Genomic DNA, 23,931 nt, shown 5'->3' with positions numbered 1-23,931 from the left:
CTGGAGAGAGTTTGCTGCACTGAAAGTAAAGGGGCTAAATAATTTTGCATGCCCAATTTTTCAGTTTTTTATTTGTTAAAAAAGTTTTAAATATCCAGATTGTGTCCCACTTGTTGTTGATTCTTCACAAAAAATTTCAGTTTCATATCTTTATGTTTGAAGCCGGAAATGTGGCAAAAGGTCGCAAAGTTCAAGGGTCACAAATACATACACAAATAAATATATATATATATATATATATATGTATATATATATATATATATATATATATATGTATATATATGTATATATATGTATATATATGTATATATATATATATATATATATATACATATATATATATGTATATATATATATATATGTGTGTGTGTGTGTGAAGCCATTTCAAATCAAAGCTATCATCTCAAATAAAGAATCTCAGTTTTCAAAATTAATCCAAGGACTTGCCACCCAGGCTCACATGATTATAAACATTTTAATTACTTCCTTAAAGTGATCATCGCATGTACCTTCATGCCTTTTGGAGAGCCTGTTTACAATACTACTACACTTTAAACAATACATAAGTGCTAGGGATGCTCCGATCAGGATTTTTGCAGCCAATACAGAGTACCGATTTCTTATCATGGTAATCGGCCAATACCAATCCTGATTCTGATGCTTCAAGCTTTATATAACTGATATGTAAACTCTCTGATCACCATTAACCTTTTTTCAGTTAGGGTATTTTTTAGACATATTTTTAAACTACAATCATAAAAACCTATGCTTCGTCACCCATTGTATTTGTGTTTTACTATTTATAATGTTGTTGATTCATATTTATATTGTGTAGAAGATACTTAAAAAGAACTTTGATTTCAAACTCTGAATTGAATATATTTTAACTCAAAAAGACAAGTAAACAGTCAGTAATGAAATAAGAATTGATAAATGACAAGCAATGGCACAAACAAAAACAATAACAAGGTACAACTAAAATTAACTGTGCTTTAAAGGTGCTGTATGTAAGTTTTTGACTCTACTAAAGCATAAAAATACCATATGTTTGCAGATATTTAAGAAACATGCTAAGTTAACATGCTTGTATATCTGAATAACAATGCTACAGCATATTTCATTTCATTCATCGTCAAGTGCGCTCGTTCCTGTTGGTGTCGTCAATCTGGCAACCTGCGTGTGCGTCAAGTCTGAGGAGGAGGGGCCGGGTGAAAAAAAACCCTCTCCAGTATTTTGAATTTAGACTGCAATACCTAGTTCAACCACTCAGTGTCAATCCTACATGCAGCACCTTTAAGTTTTTCAGGTAGGTAGGCCTATAACAGTAATATTCAGGTACAGAAATACCACAGAAACTGAATAATCTGTTTAACTTTAAAATAACATATGTTCAATGCATAAGTAAACATTAATGACAGACAGCAGCAAGTTTATTTAGGTTGCTGTCTCTTTAAGACCTCATGCACGGATCTAACTGTTACACATAAGCTTTGCTTCTCAACTGTTTACATTCACTTAACAGCCTTTATACCAACAATGTTTAGTAGAAAATTGATTGTTTATGTGAATACTCATCAAAGCGGGCATTTTGACATAATTTATGTATTTTGGTGTTTATGCGCAATAAGGCACAGCACATTCTGAAGTCGTGCACTCAGATGGGTTTTTTCTGGGTTGCTTGCGCTTTGGGTGTGAGCTCAGAGAGGTCTGAGTGCACAAATACTTAATCGAGCACTGGAATGTTTAAAATTGTAAAAATCAAGAGAACAGGAAAAATGCAGGAATCAGTAGAATCCCGTGCCAAAATTTAAGCCCTGATTCCACACCGGCGATGAGTCTGTGGCGCCAAATCATTCACGTCCCCACACATTGACGACATCATCACATTGCGATCAGTTTTTGAGATCGGCCAGGTTTAGTGAGTACTGATAAAGGCTGCACAATAAATCGAAATTGAATCAAAATCACGATTCGACAAAAGCTGCGATTCTCATGCGTATCTTTCAGTGAAGCACGGTTCTGTGATCAGCAGTAAATCTCCATCCAAAGGCCAGGAGGCACTCTCACGCTGAAACTCCAAATACGCCTCACTGAAGAAACCAACAGAAGAAATAAACAGAAGATTAAACTGCTTTTATTGATTTAGCGTGACTAGTAAACATACGATTTAAAATAAAGTATATTTATAATGCAATACCGTTATCAATGCTTAGAATACTATGTAATATGGCGTGTGCCTTATTCTGTGTAAGAAGCCAGTTTTGTGTAAGTTTTGCGTAATTTGTCAGTGAACTACGGCTCTGTGTAGTAAATGCTGCTCCATCTGAAAGCATGTGATGATAAGTTACTGCTGATTACAGAACCGGCTTTACTAACAAAATGTGCATGACAATCACATTCGATTAATCATTCTGCCCTAGTACCGGTCGAGTCATAAAATATGATTATTGGCCGATACCGATCTTGTGCCGATCGATCAGAGCATCCCTAATAAGTGTCTATGGTTAGTTGTTGTCAAAATATAAACCAATATACATTCAAGTTCAAACAACCTTCAAAACCCTAAATAGTGCATGATCTGGCCTACTGTAAGCGTTTTCAGATATAGTTCGAGTGTCTGTCAGCTCTGCATCTAGAGTGCTGCTCATGCGTGTGTAAAGGTGAATGGGATGGTGTGATTCGAGTGGGTTGATGTGTGTGTGTGGGCACAGAGAGTGTGAGGCAGCTGGTGTGGTGGGAGGCTGGCGCTTGGGCCGGTCTTGTGACTGAGACATCAGCCCTGAGCTCTCAGCATTGTGTCTGTGCAGCCGATCATCTGAGCAGCACTGAGGGGGGAGCAGCGGCCCAAACCCAACCAGCTCCAGCAACAAACAAAGCACTATTTTAGAATGAGGTCATTCCTATGTGCCTATAGTTTGATGGTGTTTACTAATAAAGCACACAGTGGAAATGAAGGCCACTTGTATAACTATGACAACTTTGGTAATTAATTAATTTGTTAAAGTTAGATTTGGTGATATCATCATAACTAACTTAACAGGAATAGTTTACCCAGTCAATAAAATTTATCATGTTGTTCCAAACTTTTATAATTTTTCCTTCACAAAAGAAGATACTTAAAAAGAAAAAAAAAATTTTTTTTTTATTGTCTTAAAGCTAACGTCTCAGTGGGGTTTAAAATACACTATTGATCTGACTGCACTAACACTATCAAATGAGATCAAAACTGACTTAATCTCAATTATTGTCTTCTGTTGAGCTACTTTACAGTGGAAATGAATTTGTTACATAATTGATTAATTTTGCAACATCCACACTAAGGGTGAGCAATATACTGGTAGACATGATTAACCTGTAGAAATTAACACAATCAAGCCTAGAACAAAACCAGTCACCACCCCTTTAAAGTGACTTGAGCTGAATAACGACACTTGTCTTCTGTAGAGCTGCTAAAACAGGGTTTCTTAAAAGGCCTTAAAAGATATTAAATCGGAGGGAAAAAATTCATAACGTTATGTGATTTAAGTATTGCATACATTGTTACTTTCTTCAGTATTTTTTTTCTCAATTCAAATATCTAAAAATCCTTAAATCAAGATACAAGATATCTATTTAAGATGCAAAATGAACCTATGAACTCTTATTTTCATGTTTAAAACGAACAAAAATATGTTAAATCGAATTCTGTTGAAGATGTAATTTCAAAGTTTGAAACATTGTGAAAACAAGAAGTGTACATTTAGAGAACATTGACGTTTTGTGTTCCATTCAATTTATTCCATAAATGTTCTCTACTTGGTCTTAAAAGGGTCTTAAAAGTCTTGTATTTACCTTCAGAAATCCTCTTATAGCTGAATTGAACTCGTTTCGTAGCTAATGATCTTTACACAGTTATTGAACCAAACTGATTTGAGCTGAATAATTAGATTTTTTTAGAGCTGCTTTAAAGCAAAATTTGGATTTGTCTCATGATTAAAGATGTTTGCATTATTGATTCTGTTACTGTGAAGTTGATTTGAAACAATCTGAATAGTGTAGTAGTGAGCTATAAATAAAAATGGCTTGACTTTCATTTTGGACTCCATCGACTTCCATTGTATGGACACATATGGTTTAAAATGTTTTTGTGTGCGTGTGTGTTTTTTGTGTGTGTTTTCCAGAAGATTTAACTTGAGGAAAAGGAAATGATGACAGATTTCATTTTTGGGTGGCCTATCCCTTTAAGTACTGACATATTAATATGTGATGTCCATTTTGTGCATCCTAACCCAATCGTACGTATGAGCCAACCACTCCTTGTCTAAAACCAGCTTACTGTATATAATAATTGTGTTTCATGATGATGTCGTATTCACTTTTAAGTGTAGATTTTAGCTGTTCACTATGTCCTGTGTGTCACTCCAGTGTCTGGCTAACCATGGACAAGGTGACATAGGTATGCAAACTCCCAGGGTTTGGATTTGGAATAGTGACGGACGTTTGTAACTGCGATGCAGCGGAGCTGAAGAAATTCTCAACAGAAGGATTACAAGGCGTGTCTATCTGGAATGATTCAGTTCAGACGCGTACAGCTGTGGACCAGGTGTCATGATGTCTCTCATTATATCACTCTGTCAGTTAGTCAGTCATGCACGTAAGCAGATAAACATCGTTCGAGAGGGTGTTCTGAGAGGATAGTGTGCAGCCTCTTGGCCATTGGCTCAGAGATGCTGTTGCCATGGAAACTGATGTGCTAGTTGTTGCTGGGCTTCAGATGGGAGCGGATGCTGGAAGCAATCCCTCTCCTGAGTTTTGGCCAGAGTGTGCTTGATTGCTCTGACACTCCGCTTATTAACAACGGCCTCTCGCCAATAAACCAGCCCACCTGCATCAAATGAAGCTGGATATTTTTGCCTCGTTTTAAATACATTAAAATCATCTCTAACAGACATGTTTATTTCCATTTTTAAATTGCGATTTACATGAGGCTTTTATACAAAATGATGATGATCCTTCAAAAATCAGTCTAATATGCTGATTTGTTGTCAAGAAATATTTTCTTATAATAACTGTTGAAAGCTGTGCTGCTTAATATTTTTGTGGAAAGCATGACACTTTTTCAGGATTCTTTGACCAATAGAAAGTTCAAAAGAACAGAATTTAGCCTATTTAAAATAGACACATTTCTTAACGTTATAAATATCTTTTCTGCCAGTTTTGATTAATGCAAATAAATGCATCCTTGTTGAATAAAAGTATTAATTTCTTTTTTTTAAAAAGCTTTATATATACAGTGGTGGCCAAAATTATTAGAACACTAGTAGTTTCACCAGCTAAAAAAAGTTTCAAGTCAGTTACTCACAGACACTTTTGCTGTAGTGTATCAGTAGGCAATATCAGTTTACATTTCCAAACATTCATTTTGCCATTAATTGTAATAATCCAGTGAGATTTTTGTTTGCATGAGGAGTCTGACAACAGCCAGTGCTCCACACAGAGATCTGATCTCATCATCATCGGCTTTTAAGCATCTTAAAGCCGTCTCCACAGTTCTTCTAGATTTAGTCGGTCTCAGTTTGTTCTGTTTCTTCATGTCATTCCAGACAGACCGGATGTTTGGAAATGTAAACTGATATTTCCTACTGACACACTACAGAGAAAGATAGAATAACTGACTTAAAACCATTTTTTAGCTGGTGAAAATACTAGTGTTCTAATACTTTTGGTCACCACTGTATATATATATGTGATATGATATTGTATGATAATATATGTAAAAATGTCTTGTGAGACTTGTGAATCAGAATTGTGACTCAGAACCTTTAATCAGTTTTTTGAATTGATCCATTGAGACAAGACACTGAAAGTGAACATGAATGACTTGGTCAGCTGTGTTGGGGATGGCTTGACATATTCAGTGAACAGAATGATTTTAAATAGAGCAGCAGGCTGGATGAGGAAGCAGAGGGCTGTGGAGGCATTCTGGAGTTTGACTCTCTCTGTGTTTGTAAGAATGGGTGAGCCATTGATGTTATGACTGCAGCTCCTGGTTGTCACTTGCACACGTCCTCTCTCCCTTTCTCTGAGGCTCACAAGAGGAACTCACTGACCACATCTGCTGTAATACACAAACTAGGGCTGCACAATTAATCAAATATCTAATTTATTATTGACAATTATGGATGCCACAATTACATAATCGTTCAAAGCGGCAATTAATTAATCGTTCAAAGTCCACTTATCTTATTCTGTGTGCTGTGTGCCATTTTTTTCTTTCTACATGTTATCTTAAGGGTTTTTCCCATTATTTGAATTTTAGTTTTAGTATAACATAGGGCTGCACGATAATGGTTAAACTGATAATCATGATTATTTTGATTAAAATTATAATCACGATTATTAATAACGACTATTCTATTCTGCGGGGGGAAAAAACTGCTAAAACCAGCCTAAACTTAGCTGGTTTAAGCTGGAAGTAGCTGGTTTTAGCTGTTCTCCCAGCCTGACCAGCTAAAGAAGTGGCCAAAACCCCTCTAAAACCAGCCTGCTGACCAGCAAAGACCAGGCTGGATGACCAGCTTAGGCTGGTTTTAGTCGTTTTTTTTTTTTCTTTTTTTTTCAGAAGGGAAATGCAATAAAATTTCATGTGTCCTTTAACCAACCTCCACTGACTATACACTGACTTCATTTAACCAACTATGATAATTGGTTAGTGTTTTGTAATCTGTGTTCACATTAGATTTTCTAAGTGACAGTTTGTTCACAAATGAGAAAAAGCCACTCAGATCGCAGAGTAAATTTGCTCAAAGATCTTTAACACACACTGAAAACTAACATTGCTATGCCATTTTCAACACGAAAACTGGTAAAAACTTTAGAAACTCTTAATATAAATTCCAACTATTCCAATTTATGTACATTTCCCCATTGTATTTCCACAGGTAGGAAAAGGGCATTTATTCCTCAAACACAATAGATCCATTATTGAAACTCGGTGAAAGTTTGATCATGGCACATTTGGTAACACAAACAGTACAAATGGCTTGTGAAGCCACACATTGGCTGTATGACACTTTCATGTAAGCAGAATACCGCTGTGGAGAGATCGCTAAACTCCAGCAAATGTATGTTTTCATATCGTCACCAGCGCTTGTTCCGCCATCAGTGAGCGCGCACAGGGTTGCCAGATTGCACAAATTAAATAAAACGCCAGGCAGAAAGTGTATCCTTAAAGGAGAAAAGCTCTGTTTTGGGGCTTAAAGATCTTCATATCTGGCAACCACAAACATGAACGCTAGTTAAGACTTGTTAGCGATGCAAGATAACGCAAATGCCAAATTAAAATCACATTTTAGGATAAATAACGAGCGACCAATATCGTGACGATTATTTTTAATTAATCGAGAAAGGTGGATATCGTTATCGAGATTAAAATACAATTAATCATGCAGCCCTAGTATAACATTATAATACCATTCATATTTTTACTGCATTTTGTTATTTTGCTGCAAAAAGCAGTTTGAGCATGAAGTTTCTCAACTTTTATGATTCCTCCTTGTTGTTAAATCATGGCACAGGAGTGTTGATGTATACATATACTGTACAATGGAGTCAAAATGTCTTGAGTCCCCATTGAAAGAAAACTTGGTAATCAAAATCTACTTAAAAAAAAAAAGGAAGTAACAGAATTTTCACAAAATATTTTCTGATGTAATCCCAATTTTTTTTAATGCAATGCTTCTCTCTCTCTCTCTCTCTGTCAGGTTTTGGTCCATATGAGGCCACTGTCTTGCAGATGAGCCATCAGTGGGAGCTGTCGTGTCGCAGACCCAGATAGTGACTGGTGGCTGGGGCCCAAGCCCCGCCCCCTCCCAGCATGCCCAACGCTGCTCGCGCTGGGAGTCTGAAGGACCCCGAGATCGCAGATCTCTTTTTTAAAGAAGACCCTGAAAACCTCTTCTCAGACCTGAGAGAGATCGGTCATGGCAGCTTTGGCGCTGTATACTTTGTGAGTACTTTTGCATCTCCCAACAAAATGGCTTTTAAACACTGAAGTCATAATCATTCTTCTACTAAATTAATGAATTTATGTATTTTTTTAAAGGCACGGGACGTGCGGACCTCGGAGGTGGTGGCAATCAAGAAAATGTCATATAGTGGAAAACAGTCTAATGAGGTGAAAATAAACACTAATTTTCTCATGTTGTTCTTTTTTTTTTAAGTTAAGAGAGATTACACAGGATTGTGTCTCCGGCCAGACTGTAACCTATGCATGTATTCTATGATTCATTATTTAATCAGAGCTCTGGTGCATAGTGTATTTTTCTGTTCACCAATAAATGTGTTAAAGGTTTAATAAATCTGTCATAATTTGATCTCATTAAAGCACTGATTGGAGTGTAAAATTCTGTGGGTAATCTACTGACATTGCACAAATTATAGAACACAGAGACAGCCAGCACATTTCCATAATGACCAATGCAATCTACCAAGAGCAGCACAAATTAACATAACCTCACAAACAAGCAAAGCCGATAACAATCAGGTGCAAATAATCTACTAACAACATGGGCGCAAAATGGGTTGAGACATAAGACATACTTATTTGGGTGTTAAATAATGGCAAAAATACCAGCAAATTGTCTACTGCAAACCTTAGTAAATCACCTTGCACACTCCTCCCATAAATTTTGTGTCTGAAAAGCAAACTCATACAAATGCATATGCAATATAAAAGAACCATTCTTATAGACAGGAATGAAAGAAAAGGCTCTATTGACTGTTTATCCGAAAGTGCATTGCATAATTATTCATTTCATATCCATTGGATCTTTGTATAATTGTTTGCTTTCTGTTCTTATCTTTTTTTTTCAGAAATGGCAGGATATAATAAAGGAGGTGAAATTCCTTCAGAGGCTAAAGCACCCAAACAGCATAGAGTATAAAGGATGCTACCTGCGAGAGCACACAGCATGGGTAAGAAACCCAACCCAGCCAGCAGCTAACAGATCACTTATCTTGTTTTATATATAAACAGTCTGATATATTTGTTTTCTATATGCATAGACTACTTGATGATATGTGTCTCTGTCTCTCTAGCTGGTTATGGAGTACTGTCTGGGGTCTGCCTCAGATCTCCTCGAGGGTAAGCTTGGATGTTTTGATGCTTGCTTAATGTGTCGATTCCCACAAAGAGACGTGGACTCCATATTCGGCATTAAGTTACAAACAAAAGAGCTTTTATTTATAGAAGTATTTGTTTATCTTCAGAGAGACCTCTACAAACCAATTTTTTTTTTACCCACAGTACACAAAAAACCTTTACAAGAGATGGAAATAGCAGCGATTACTCATGGTGCTTTGCAGGGGTTGGCGTATCTTCACTCCCACAACATGATTCACAGGTGAGTTCTCATGTTAGCGTTTGAGTTAGTTAAGCCCAAAGTATACTTCGTTTTTATATGCATACGCTAGAGTATGCGTATAATCAAAGTATCAAAGTATACTCTATTTGATGTTGTGCGCTATTTTGTTGTTCTGTCTCTTTAGTTTTGTTTTCTACTGTGAAACAGCTGCCTGGGACAGTGTTGCCACCTTGTGGAACAACTGATTACTGCAAAGCAAATACAGTGCGCATGTGCGACCTGCACGTACAAAGTAAAAAGTGAAATATACTTTGGGCTTAAGAGTTTCTTAGTACCAGACCTGATTAAAAAAAAATATATGTATATTACATTATATTTAATGAAGAAAACTTCAAATTCACTCATAAATGGCTATTATCTATTCACAACACTGTTAATTTGCAAAAGGATAATACCGGTTCAATCAATTGATCACTGAAATGACAAGTATTTGCAGGTTAATATGCCTTATGTCAGTATTTAAGTCTGCAGCTATTAGGGCTGTGCGATTCGGGGAAAATATCTAATTGCAATTTTTTTTTTTTTTTTTTTTTTTTTTGACAGATATTGCGATCTTAATTTTGCAAAATCAAGCTTCAGCTTAATATTGTTAATAGTGTGCATCACAGTAACTTATGGGTATCGTTACCCTGCTGAAAAAAAAATAGAAAACAGAAATTCTTATGGTTTCCATAAAAACAATTACAAAATTCCTTTTTGTAGTGTGTTTGGGCATTATTCCAATAGGAATTACAGTTGTTCTATTGTTTCCCATCTGCCAGATTACATCCCACCAATAGAATCTATCAAATACCAGTAGACAACATTGTAGTTTACATTAAAGCCAATATAATTCCCATTATAACCCTTAAATCCATTAAATTTTCTATTGTTTTGGGAGGGGTTCTGTTGTTGTTTTTTAGCACGGAATATTATAATTTTATTACTACTTTTACAGACTTTACTTAATTATTGAATTTCACAGGAAAGATTAGTTTATTTTGTTTAAATAAAGAACTGTATTACTTTAGTCAATTATTAAAGTATTACATAGGTTATTAATTTTTTTAAGTATTTGGGATTTTAAGAAAATGTGCTGAATGTTTCATTTCATCCAAGTGAAATTAGCAAAGCAGTTAGACTGAATTTACATTCGTTTTAAACGCGGAGCCAGTCACGAGTTGACACATGTTGCGTGCGTGCGTCAAGCCTCGTCCATATTGCCAGATGCGCTCGTGGACACGTGCGGTGTGGAGCTGCGCACGAGTATAACCGAGCATTACGAGACAGACTGCGTGTGTGCGGCAGAGAGGAGCGAGTATGAGAAGCATTCAGAGACACATGCTGTGTGTGCGGTCTTCTGAATTGGGAATAGCGAACATGCATTATAAACTTCAAATTAGAATCTGTTGGGGCGATAAAATGTGCAATATAATGTTCAGGTACTAATAAAAACATTTAAGAATATATCTTTTATTCTCCAGTACTGAAAGCAGAACCGATAATGGAGCTCTTGATATGTGTTGTGACACAGCTCTTGTATATTAACATTACCTTTTTTGTTTGGTGTCTGTCATTTCGAAGCCGAAGTAATCTCATATATTACATACGTTTTTCTTAAGTATTAATTTCCTATCGATCTGACCATGTAGATGCCATAATCACACACACACACACGCACACTCTCTCCCACTTTCCGTTTTTTTTTTGTTTTTGTTTTTTTTGTTTTTTAATGGTGGGTGTTTACGCAGTTGGTTAGAGCAGAGCTGATTGGGGAGAACGGAGGTGCGCTCACTCTGTTGGTTAGTAAGGCTGCCACTCAAGGCTGTTAGTCATGCATATGCTCTGGAACAGAGTAATATTGCGTCCACATCGCAGGCTTTGCAATTAGCAAAATCATGATGTCTCAAATCCTGATTTCTATTTGATTTTGATTAATCGCACTGCCCTAGTAGCTATACATAATGTCTCAAACCTGTGAATGTTGACATTATTAGCTACATAAAGCAGGGCAGTGTGTGGTTCAGTTTTGTAAGTTTACCCTTTCCTGGCTGTTTGACAGGGATATCAAGGCTGGGAACATCCTGCTCACAGAGCCTGGACAGGTGAAGCTGGCAGATTTCGGTTCTGCTTCAATTGCCTCTCCTGCTAATTCATTTGTGGGGACTCCTTATTGGTGAGTTGCCCATTTATTTTCAAGACTTCCAATGGTTATAAACTTCAAAGGCTTTATCAGACTATATAAATTAATTATTCATAGTCAAGTACGCAGTTAATCAGGTAATCAGATTCTAAAGGCCTTAAAAGGTCAGATTCTGTTATGGCCTTCAAACTACTAAAATGTATTATAGATAGTTTATGGTTGTATTACAAAACACTGGAATCTTCTGTTTTTCTTTAAACATTTGCTGTTTCCTCTATCTCAGGATGGCCCCAGAGGTGATCCTGGCCATGGATGAGGGTCAGTATGATGGGAAGGTTGACATCTGGTCTCTAGGAATAACCTGTATTGAATTAGGTGAGATGAAATAGGATTCATAAAGATTTCATTTTTTGCTCAGGTACCCAATCTGTTTTTCTGATAGTCTTCTTGTCCTTCAGCTGAAAGAAAACCACCACTCTTCAACATGAATGCAATGAGTGCCTTATACCACATCGCGCAGAATGAGAGTCCAACCCTACAGTCCAGTGAATGGTGAGTGATGACTTTTCCCTCATGTTCATTAACCTTTCTCAACTCAAAGCTGTATTGTTTGAAATCCTCTCGCTCTTTCTTTTCCCAGGACGGACTACTTCAGAAACTTTGTGGACTCCTGCTTACAGAAGTTGCCCCACGATAGATCCAACTCTGAAGAACTGCTGAAAGTAAGTTAAAGAAAGCTCACTGTTCAAACAGAAGGATGGAGTTCAGTGAGTTCTCTTTTGAAGATTCTTCTGCAATGCTTAGGGACACTGTAAGAATTCATTTATTTTAATGTGATCTTTTCTATCTTCACCACACTTTGATGCCTTTAGCTATTATTCTGAAAGCTCTGGCTTTCTCATGTTTTCTCGCATCTGTGACACAAGGGAGTTTGTAATGCAAAGCCTAACAACAAAAAGTTTATTTGTTGATCTGTCTGAGGTAGTAGTTTGGATTAATATAAAATAAGATAAAGCATATATTAATATAACAATAATAAAACAACAAAGAAATTTTATGTTTTTATGTGCAACTTTTTTTTTTTTTTTCTTGGGGATGGGGTGTTGCTGCTGCTTAATATTTTTGTGGAAACCATGATGCAAGTTTTAGGATTCTTTGACAAATAGAAAGTTCAAACGGACAATCAGAACAGTTACTGTCACTTTTGGTCAGTTTAATTCTAAAAATTGTTTTAGAATAAAATAGTTAATTTCTTTATTTTTTTTTTAAATGTAACGTTACTTAACCCATACTTTTAATGGCAGTTGAGCTCTGTAATATGTGAATCTACTTGTTCAGTTGAAGCTGATAATATTTTAAAGTAAAAATTCTCACTCAGTGTCTTTTGAAGCATCTGATCTTGATCATCATAACCTCCTCTTTCTGTGTGCAGCATGCGTTTGTCCGGCGTGAGCGGCCGGATTCGGTGCTTATTGATCTGATCCAGCGCACCAAAGATGCTGTGAGAGAGCTGGACAACCTGCAGTACCGCAAAATGAAAAAGATCCTCTTTCAGGAGGCTCACAATGGCCCTGCGGCGGAGGTCCCAGACGATGAGGAGGTCAGTTATTGTTATAGCATATCTCGACCTCCTTCGACCCTTGGTACCCTGCCAAATGTGTTTTACAGACTTCCTGCCAAGGGAGGAAGTTGTGTTTTGTCCTTGTATATAGAAACGCATGTCCTCAACACATACAGGATATTTCTACTGAAAGGATGTTTCCATTCATTTAATGTGTTGTAGGAGGTGGAGCACAGTGTTGGCCGCACAGGCACAGTGAACAGTGTGGGCAGTAACCAGTCCATCCCTAGCATGTCCATCAGTGCAAGCTCACAGAGCAGCTCGGTTAACAGCCTGCCTGAGGCCACAGACGATAACAAGAGCGAGGTGGACCTGATGGAGAAAGATCAAACCATCATTCCCAACAGTTCCATGATTCATGTCAAACCGGTTTGTGCACGTCCACAAAGTATTTACATATTTACATAACATTTATTCTCTAAAAGTTGACTTGCTTTGTATTATATGCAGAGGGTATATAATCCTTTCACATCATTATTTAAGTACTTTTTCACACTGGCCTATAATTGTGATGTTATAAGCATGTATTGCAGATTTACCCACCACTAAATCTCATGCAAAAATGAAGCAAACTGTGGTTGGTTGCTTTACATGTCAATCAGACAGTTTCTTCCTGGCTGGAATGAACAGCCTTAATCATGGACCAGATCTTTTGCAGTTTAGTCAAAGGCTACAAGACACTACAAATTGATAGTTAAGGCAAAGTTAAAGTATACAAAGTTGAGTACTAATGTGCTTGAAATATTAAAAAGCACATCTAGCTGTACTTTTAAGAGGTGAGATCTTTGTAACTGCTCATGGACTGTCTTTGAAATCCAAAGCACACTGAGCATATCATGCATGCTTGTTCTGTTTTTATGGTATTAAAGGGTTAGTTCACCCAAAGATGAAAATTCTATCATTAATTACTCACCCTCATGTCGTTCCCAGCTTCAGTTTTGCGAAGCTACAGGAACACTTTTTGTATGCAAAGAAAACAAAAATAATGTAATTTATTTAACAATTCTTCTCCCGGAGTTATGTCTTCCATAATTCAGAATCAGAATTAGCTTTATTCGCCAAGTGTTCACAGACACATAAGGAATTTGTTATGGTTTTTAAGGTGCTCTTGGTACATGCATACATATCTGACATGAGAACAGAAAGCATTTAAATAGTAGGACTTAATAAATAATAATAATGTGTATGAAGCATATGGGGTGAACTAACCCTTTATTATGCTTCATGTGTCTATTATGTGTACTTAAATTATGCTAATATGCTTAATTTGTCTGGGAGGAAGAGAGCTACCAAGAAGAAACCGAGGCTCAGAAACAGCCCACAGAGCCTCAGTCTCCCCCAGCACAGACACCAAGGCGTCAGTACCGGAATCGAGAGCACTTTGCCACCATTCGCACAGCCTCCCTGGTGAGAGCCAGATTACCATCCAAGAACAGAGTCAGGGAGTCTGTTTGCTCTCTGATCACTTCAAGTTTAACAGTTCACTGTTTTCTACAACACTTGAGGGATAAAACTGGTTTCTTGACAGATCTTGTCTTTGTGTGTCCTAGGTGACGCGTCAGATTCAAGAACACGAGCAGGACTCTGAGGTGCGTGAGCAGATGTCTGGCTACAAACGAATGCGCAGGCAGCACCAGAAATACCTTCTGGCCCTCGAGAACAAGCTGAAGGGCGAGATGGACGAGCACAGACTCAAGCTAGACAAAGAACTGGAGAACCAGAGGAACAGCTTTGCTGCCGAGATGGACAAACTCATCAAGAAGCACCAATGCACCATGGAGAAAGATGTACTGTAACATTATTATACAAAACCAAAACATAAACATCATTAAATGTTAATGTGTAAAGTCAAAAAGATGTTAAAAAGTCAGAATCGTCTGTTTATGATGCATCATTCTGCTTTCCAGGCCAAGACTTTTGCCAACAATGAAAAGAAATTCCTGCAGCACATTCAGAGCCAGCAGAAGAAGGAGCTCAACAGCTTCCTGGAGTCTCAGAAACGCGAGTACAAACTGCGCAAGGAACAGCTCAAAGAGGTCAGGAAGCCAATCTGGACAGCTTCACTGTTATCCTCATTATATTCCATTGCACATTCCCATTTATTGCCCTTTTTCATTGCAGGAGCTGAATGAGAACCAGTCCACACCAAAGAAGGAGAAGCAGGAGTGGCTGTCCAAGCAGAAGGAGAACTTCCAGCACTTCCAGGCAGAGGAGGAGGCCAACCTACTTCGCCGGCAGAGGCAGTATTTGGAGCTTGAGTGCCGCAGGTTCAAACGGCGAATTCTCATTGGACGTCACAACGTGGAGCAAGATCTAATGAGAGAGGTTAGTAGACGGAGAGCTTGCATGTACACAAACTCAAAATTCCAAATTTAGTTTCCATTTTTGGCTTTAAACTGAGCCAGAAATAAGTGACATTAATTAGTCTGACATTTGTCTGTTCTCAGGAGCTAAATAAGCGTCAGACGCAGAAGGATCTAGAGCATGCCATGCTGCTCCGACACCACGAGTCTATGCAGGAGCTGGAGTTCAGACACCTGAGTAACATCCAGAAGATGCGTGCAGAGCAGATCCGCCTGCAGCACCAGACAGAGCTCACCAACCAGCTGGAGTACAACAAGCGCAGGGAGAGGGAGCTCAGACGTAAACACGTCATGGAGGTCCGACAGCAGCCCAAGAGCCTCAAGGTAATGTCACTCGAGTTTTCCAGACAAGATTGTAGGTTGCAATTCCTTGAAAAGAGTCTTAGTGGGTGCTATAGCTTGGTGGTTGAAGAAATGGGCTGGCAACCAAATTGTTGTTCAATTACAGTGTTAGCCAAATTACTATTTCAAATTAAAATAAGGTTTAGGATTAGTTAGGGCATGAAAAAATGTATCCCAGCTGAATTCTTATAGGGATGGGTCACAGTGGTAAACTAATCAATGAGGTCAACTAGTTTAGAATTGTTTTCCCCATTTATTGTTTGTATTTATGATTAGTCAACGAACTAGTTGTCCAACAATTGACTAGTTCATTAGTGAGGTTGACTAGTTTTAGAATTTCTTTTATTATTATTTGTGTATTTATGACTGATTAGCTAGCTATTCACCAAACGACTAATTAGTGAGCTAGACTATTTTTTTTCTAAATTATTATTTGTACTTAAGACAAGTCAACTATTTTTCCAGCAATAGCTAGTTGATTGAGTATCGCTGCATTCAGTTTAATTATTTTGCACTCATTCCAAGTTTTTTAACACACAAACGTGTCCCATTTGAATGCTCCTTAAGGAAAACGTCAGGTCAATCTGAAACCAGCCCAACATTTTTTTGAATGACCAACTAATTGAGTTTGAACATATGTAGTTTTGCACATCCCTAATTACTTCATTTTTCCCAACTACTTCATTTTTCCTAACTTGTTTAGTTTACTGGTGTTTATATTGTCTCTGACAGTCCAAAGAGCTTCAGATCAAGAAACAGTTCCAGGATGCATGTAAGACCCAGACCCGGCAGTACAAAGCCCTGCGAAACCAGCTGCTGGAGAGCATACCAAAACCTGAACACAAGACCATGCTGAAGAGACTGAAGGAAGAGCAAACCAGGAAACTAGCAACCCTTGCCGAACAGTATGACCACACCATCAACAACATGCTCTCCACACAGGCTGTGAGTACCAGACTGAGAACAATATGCTAAAACTGTTTCACCATCAATCCCTGATCAACTAATATAGATAATCTCTCTCAGTTGCGTCTAGACGAGGCACAGGAGGCAGAGTGTCAGGTGCTGCGGATGCAGCTGCAGCAGGAGTTGGAGTTGTTGAATGCATATCAGAGTAAGATCAAGATGCAGACGGACGCTCAGCAGGAGCGAGAGAGGAAGGAGCTGGAGCAGAGAGTGTCCCTCCGGAGAGCCCTACTGGAGACTAAGGTCCTACAGAGTCATTTAAACACACAATCGCTTTCACCTTTTTTTTTTATAGATTTTTTTAAATGTATAACTTACTTAAACTTAATAATCAAAAAGCTTTGTTCCTTTATGCTCTTGTAAAATGTATCAAATTTAGTATTGTCATATTTGGTCATGTAGCTGAGTAGTATAAAAAATAATTAAATTAAAATAAAATAATAGAAGTTGCCTAAATAAAAGATCATATTTTAATATTTATACAACGCCGTTCATATTTAATCATGTCTTAAGTGCCCAAATGCTTTTTGGGGCCACTGTTCATCAAACTTTTTTAAAAACTGTATTCATAATTAAACTTGACTAACTGTCCTCTGTTGCGTCCCACAGATCGAAGAGGAGATGTTGACCTTGCAGAACGAGCGCACAGAGCGGATCCGTAGCCTGCTGGAGCGCCAGGCCCGAGAAATTGAGGCCTTCGACTCTGAGAGCATGCGCTTGGGCTTTAGCAACATGGTGTTGGCTAACATCTCTCCTGAGGGCCTCAGCCACAGCTTCCCAGGGGCCCCGGCCAGTTGGATCCCCCATCAGCATCACTCAGATGGCTCTCAAGGGACACAGTGGGGCAGCAGCACTGGTTCAGGGGCCGGCCACCACTACCACTCCATTCAGGGAGGAGCACAGGCCCAGCAGGGCTGGGGCCAAGCCATCCCAGGAGGTGGGCTTCCTCCGTGGAGCCACTCCCCCTCAGGCCCCCAAGGGGCCATGCCAAAAAGCAGCGTGGGGATGCAAAACAGCCCTCAGGCACTTAGGAGGACCACCTCAGCGGGGCGCACTGAGCAGGGCATGAGTAGGAGCACCAGCATCACATCTCAGATATCCAACGGTTCGCACCTGTCTTACACATAGACACCAGTGCGTTTGTGCCAACCCTGCACACACAAACACATACAGGGTAGGGGAATGCACTGGCCCACACTAAAGACTGGCACAGAGAGCAGAGCCAACTGCACTCATCTACCCATCTCCCTCTATCCCCCTTTTCTTTTCCTTCGCTTTCTCATTTCACTTTCCTACATGCAGACGTGCATGTAAACGATAGCAAATATCACTCAGGTCAAAAGAAATTCTAACTTTGTATGAAGCTTGTTTGACAGCCATGCAGAGCTATAGTCAAAAACACTAGTCTGATTTAAAGCTCACTTGATAAGATTCATTTAATGCTAAATATTACAGAGAAAGATATATATATATATATGTATTAAATAGATGTTTATTCATTTAGCTTTAGTCCACTTAACATGTGGATTCATAAAGCAAAAGGATGTTAAAAGGAGATGTTGGCCATAATTCTTAGGCATAATGATTAAGCAAGTATACAATCTAAGCTGTCAGCCTGCTGTCATGCTCTTAGGAAAAATAATTTGGGTTTTAATAAAATAAAGAAATGTATTATGTGTGTGCAGTATATGGATTAGGAAGAGAGCTGGCCAGTCTGTTGATTTTAAGTGAAAGTGTTTTAGTTGTCAGATTTTTAAGTTTTCATTTGCAGAGAAGATTTAGGAGTTTGCCTACATCAAATACTGTGCTGAAATGAATCTGAAGAAAAATACACATTTCAATAGGTTCAAAACTTGATCTTACAGACTTTTGTTACTAGTTTGGTCTGCGAGTTAAGGTCAATGGGTCTGTCTTGCCCAAGCAGTGTGTTATAAGATTTTTAACAGTGCAGGCAAGCACAAATATGTTCATATATCCAGCATACTTTTATTTAGTCTGTATTTGCATTAAGCAACCAAATTATGGCCAGACATTTGATGCACCCTTCATTTTATTAGGTCATCCAGCTATCATCTGGATCAGGTGTCCAGACACATTTAGATGTGGTGCTTTCTTGATTATTCGTTGTATGTGTAGGTGTGCAATGCCAGCTTAAATATATTAGATATATGTTCAGTGCCTTCAATGTGTTAATGGTTTAATTAGTTTAATCAGTAGAGACAGACATGCCAGGATGAATGTTTTCATTTAGCTAAAAAAAAAAAAACACTCCCAAATTTAGAGTTTAATCATGTTCCCCAAGCTAATGAAGGGACAGTATTGGTCCATTTAAGAAGAGTGTGTGTCGGTGTGAATATATTTGGTTGTACACCTAAATATGAGCTTATATTATCACTATGTAATGCTAAACTTTTATGTTAATGAACTTTTGAGGTGCCTTTGAATAGCTGCCAAGCAGAAGCACTTTATGTAGTGTGTTGTGTTTGAGGAATTATTTTTTAAAAAATTACAAGCGTTCTCAACAATGGAAATGGCTAATGCAGCTGTAAACTGTAGTGTGTGATGGCAGATGTCCAGTATGTTTACTGTTATTCTTTTAAAATAATTCTATGGTCATTTTAAGGAAGTCCTAGATACGAATTTGTCTTGTTTTAGTACAATATGGTCGTGATTTATCAAATGAAATGAATGCAGAAACAGTTTGAATGTACTCTGTCCTCCATCAGGTTTGTGTCATGTCTTTGACACTCTGGGAATGTAAGGAATGGTAGGAGCATGAATGACTTCCTTTTTTTCTGTAGGTCATGACAGCAGGGTTATGTGACACTTAACTGGCTCTTTTGGAGCAGGCAAACACTCTTGATTTGGTCTCATTGCCTCCACACTAAATAACAAATGGTATGTTCACTGTTTCATGCTCATTCACTACCAGTCAAATGTTTGGACACATCTACTGCTTATTTTTTATTACTATTTTCCATATTTTAAATAATAGTATATTCAGTATATATACACTACCATTAAAAAGGTTGGGAATATTTTTTTATAAAATTAAAAGTCTCTTATGCTCTTATTTATTATGACTGTTTTCTATTTGAATATATTTTAAAATGTTATTCATTCCTGTGATGGCAAAGCTGATATTAAGCAACCATTATTTCAGTCTTTAGTGTCACATGATCCTTTAGAAATAATTCTGAATGCTGATTTCTCATTATTATTATCAGTGTTGAACACAATTATGCTGGTTCATATTTTTGTGGAAATCATGATACAATTATTTCAGGATTCTCTAATGAATAGGAAATTCAAAAGAACAGCATTTATTTGAAATAGAAATCCTACACTGGATGACATTAAAATGTTGTCACTTTTGATCAATTGAATGAGTCAAAATAATTTCCTAAAAAAATATTACTGACCTCAAACTATTGAATAGTAGCTTATATTAGAGGAGCTTAGCCTTATTTCAACCAAACAGCTTTTGCCAAGTAGATTCTTAATGTTTTATGTATTAAAATTCTTGAAGAATCGAGCTAAAAAAAAACAATGATTTTTTCCTACACAGCTTTTCACTACATGTACACAAAAAAAATTACATAAAAATGCATAGTATTAATTATATTTATCTACACTTAAGTTTACAAAAATGCCAAGCAGAGACGTTTGTGAACATACGTTTGTGTGTGTGATGACTCACGTATTTTAATTTTTTAATTGGTTCAATCTATAAATGATTCACAGACATGAATCAAACTTACCAGCTTTACCATTTTTGCTTTAATCAATCTCATCTCTTCTCAAGGGAAAGTTAATGGCCAAATTCTCTCAGCGAAGTTCATGAGGTGCATCCCGGGATTCTTTTTAAATAGTATCGAAGGAGTTAGCACGCTTGCATTCAGTCAGGGCTGTCCATGTTTGACTGGTAGTGTGGTCTGTAAAGTATATGTATTTTATGAAATTAATAGCTGCCTCAAAGATTTAACAGCCAAAAAGGGTATTTTCTCCCTCATTTGTTGGCTGTTATAAGCAACTGAGATGACCGAGTCCATAAGTAGAATTTCCTCTCAGACACACAGGGATCTTTTCCCCTTCTACCCCTGCTCTCTTTCTGTCCTCTGTGCCGCCCGTACCGCAGGTGTCAGTACCCAGTATTGTGAGGATATGAGCTGTGCTGCCGATGGCCCTGCCTGCCCTCACTGCCCCCACTGCTTCACATGCCATCACTCCTCACCAAGCTCCGCCTGGATCCAGTGTTTCAACGCACGGATGCCTGAATGCACTTTCTTGGGGGAACTTTTCAAGCGAACTCTTTGTTTTCCCAAGCGAGTTTATCTTGTTGGTTTGCTTTACATCACTTTGACTGCAGGAGTCACGTTGACTGATGCATTCTTGTGAAATTTTTACTCCCGTTTTAACACTTCTGATGAAGTACAATGTTACCCTCCCCCTTCTGTTTCCATTGTGCAATCATTGGTGAAAACAAACTCTCCGAGCAGAACATGTCTCTCTTCCTTTCCTTAATATCCCAAAAGATCTTGTGTGACCCTTATTACCAAGTGAATGCGGCTGTAATGTGAAAGAGCGAGTATAAAGTGTACCTAACAAACTCTAAAGTCATCTTCTGGGGAGTGTTCATATTGTATATTTGGTTTCAAATAAAAATTTTAAATGCATAGAAATGAACTAAATCGATGGCGGCGGCCCCATCAAGATTATCTACATATAGACAAAGGTTTTAAAAGAAATCTATTAAGAATTGTAAATTGTGTACCTTGTGCTTTTAAAGGGGGTTCTGGCCTGTGTACAAGGAGCCTTGGGGCTCCGGGGCCTCAGAGTTGAACTTCAGGGAGTAGTGTGTGTTTACACGTCACCTCTGCACACTTTGTGTTTCCATTTGTATTAGAAAATCTGTCTGTTGATCACAGGAACGTTTTGGGTCCTCTTTATTTTGAACCCTCCATTCATGCGAATGTCAAAAGGTGCAGCATAAGAGCTATAAAAAGCACAGAAAAGAGGCAAATGTTTCTATTTTGAGTCCTCCCATAGATCATTTTGATATTTTGTAACACACAGATGATCCGTTTTGTTTTTTGTTTTTTAATATCTTTTGGGTGAGGGCTGTTTGAATTTGGTTGGCATTACTCATAATTGTGTCATACCTGCCATTGATATAGATTACACATTTTATTTTTTATTTTATCCTAGTTTGAAACCTGTCCTACTGACTGAATTTAGGGGATATGTAAGTAATACAGATATATGAGAAATATTAGATTGAAATGCAAACTTATTTTCTAAATAATGGAGGTTCAACCTCTGGTCAATCACTGTGCCATCCCACAGCTGCCAAGCCCGGTCACTACTGCACTGTCTCCTCTCCTGTTGACAGGCTATGAAAGAGTCATGGATATTTCAGTTCTGATAGACCTGGACACTCCTATCGCCAACACTACAAAGAAACGCAACGGGGAGCGATAGAGAGAGGCTGGTCTTCGGGGAAGGGCTACATTTCTTGTAAAGAACATCAGTATTCATTTGCCGTGGTCGAAATGGCACACTAGCATACTGCATACTGAATTTCTTTTGAAAAGTAGTGTGTTAGTGTGCCGTTTCACACGCGACCATTGTCCTCTACACTCAGCATCACCACTATAACTCATATGTAACCTGTATCAAAATGTATAGATCGTGTATCATGTTATTGAATGTCTAAAAAGATTATACAAAAAGTTTAAAAATACAGAATAAATGGCTTGAAATTGTATTAAAGTATTCATGAATCAGAGAAAGCAAACGTCTAGAGATAAATGAACTATTTTTTTCTGTTCTGTAATTACTGTTGTGTTGATGGAGAAACACTGGTCAGAGGATCCGCTGTAATAAAAGTACATTTAGTACATCACGTCTTAATTTTTATTTATATGATATTTATATGATACTTTATTTATAAATATTTGTGTTTTATTTATTATGATTACCAGCAGCTGTTTGTGTCAGCTGGGGTTATAGATCTAAATTTTAAACTGAAATGTTCTTTACAATATTGATTCTTATATTGACAATTTGATGTTTTTTTGCTTTCTGCTGCATTTGTTATTTTTATTTTTTTTTTTTTGACAAGATTTTTGATACTGACCATCAGTAAACTTTTTTTTTTTTAAAAGGTTAAACAGGGTTTTTCCTAACCCAAGCAATTATTATTACTATTATTAATATTATGTTTTCCCATCTAGTCATAACATTTCATTAGTCATTTAGCAGATGCTTTATCCAAAGTGATTTACAAATGATGACAATTGAATCAATCAAAACTAACAAAAGAGCAATAATATGCAAGTGTTATGACAAGTCTTGGTTAGCACACATAGCAAGGTTATATATATATATATATATATATATATGCGAGCTGTAAACTCACAATTGCGAGGAAAAAGTCAAAATTGCAAGATAAAAAAAGTGTCAATCACCCTCTTTATCTCTCTATTCAGAGATTTTTTTTTCTTTATTAATCTATTCTATTTATTTCTCTATTCTCTATTTCACAGCAGAAGGCAGTATAATAACACTGGTATAACAAAATCTACAGTTTGAAGACTCCAAAAAAAAAAAAGCACAGTTGATAAACTTTTAAATTTAAATTATATATATATATATATATTATATATATATATACAATACATTTATATACATAACATTTTTTTGGTCATTATATTGTTTAAAGGAACTATTATTTATGCATTATTAAGCTCTGTATCAGAAATTATGATAAAAACATGTAAATATGTTTGTGTCACATTGTGTCCAGAAGGAAACACACAGACCCATTTTGAAAAAGAAGCTAAATGAGTCATATGATAAAATTACTGCATTAAAAGAACAATAACGAAATAAATTAATAAATCAATAAACTTTTTGTTGGGTCTTATTAACCAACTAATTTAATAATTAATAATTAATTTTTGATTCACACGCTTTCACTTAAATTCCTAATTTTAATTTTCACTTAAGTTGTCACTTTGCTGGGACATTTAGCATTTCGGTTTTTCCCATATTTATTTATTTAAGATAAACAACTTACAACAATTTTCAATTTTCATTTTGTACTGATAA

The 23,931-nt window shown here is 37.2% G+C and overlaps 1 protein-coding gene across 2 annotated transcripts in view; it reads left to right on the top strand.

The window, feature by feature from the left end:
• Positions 1-22,720, top strand: part of LOC109098343 (serine/threonine-protein kinase TAO1-like) — a 28,254-nt gene extending 5,534 nt beyond the window's left edge. Inside the window, exons 2-21 of one of the 2 annotated variants that reach the window (XM_042739592.1) lie at positions 4,405-4,582; positions 7,743-7,987; positions 8,084-8,155; positions 8,854-8,955; positions 9,079-9,124; positions 9,287-9,383; positions 11,446-11,559; positions 11,810-11,901; positions 11,985-12,078; positions 12,167-12,248; positions 12,959-13,126; positions 13,310-13,516; positions 14,423-14,554; positions 14,698-14,934; positions 15,055-15,183; positions 15,269-15,472; positions 15,595-15,834; positions 16,585-16,797; positions 16,879-17,061; positions 17,428-22,720. In XM_042739592.1, the coding sequence (XP_042595526.1) occupies positions 7,856-7,987; positions 8,084-8,155; positions 8,854-8,955; positions 9,079-9,124; positions 9,287-9,383; positions 11,446-11,559; positions 11,810-11,901; positions 11,985-12,078; positions 12,167-12,248; positions 12,959-13,126; positions 13,310-13,516; positions 14,423-14,554; positions 14,698-14,934; positions 15,055-15,183; positions 15,269-15,472; positions 15,595-15,834; positions 16,585-16,797; positions 16,879-17,061; positions 17,428-17,946 (3,063 nt within the window). In that variant the 5' untranslated portion in view covers positions 4,405-4,582; positions 7,743-7,855 and the 3' untranslated portion in view covers positions 17,947-22,720. The remainder of the gene's footprint in view (positions 1-4,404; positions 4,583-7,742; positions 7,988-8,083; positions 8,156-8,853; positions 8,956-9,078; positions 9,125-9,286; positions 9,384-11,445; positions 11,560-11,809; positions 11,902-11,984; positions 12,079-12,166; positions 12,249-12,958; positions 13,127-13,309; positions 13,517-14,422; positions 14,555-14,697; positions 14,935-15,054; positions 15,184-15,268; positions 15,473-15,594; positions 15,835-16,584; positions 16,798-16,878; positions 17,062-17,427) is intronic. The other variant, XM_042739591.1, reaches the window with a different exon arrangement.
• Positions 22,721-23,931: the final 1,211 nt, after the last annotated feature.

The sequence above is a fragment of the Cyprinus carpio genome, chromosome B15 (assembly GCF_018340385.1).
Source record: "Cyprinus carpio isolate SPL01 chromosome B15, ASM1834038v1, whole genome shotgun sequence".
NCBI lineage: Eukaryota > Metazoa > Chordata > Actinopteri > Cypriniformes > Cyprinidae > Cyprinus > Cyprinus carpio.
This window is presented reverse-complemented; position numbering and strand designations above follow the sequence as displayed.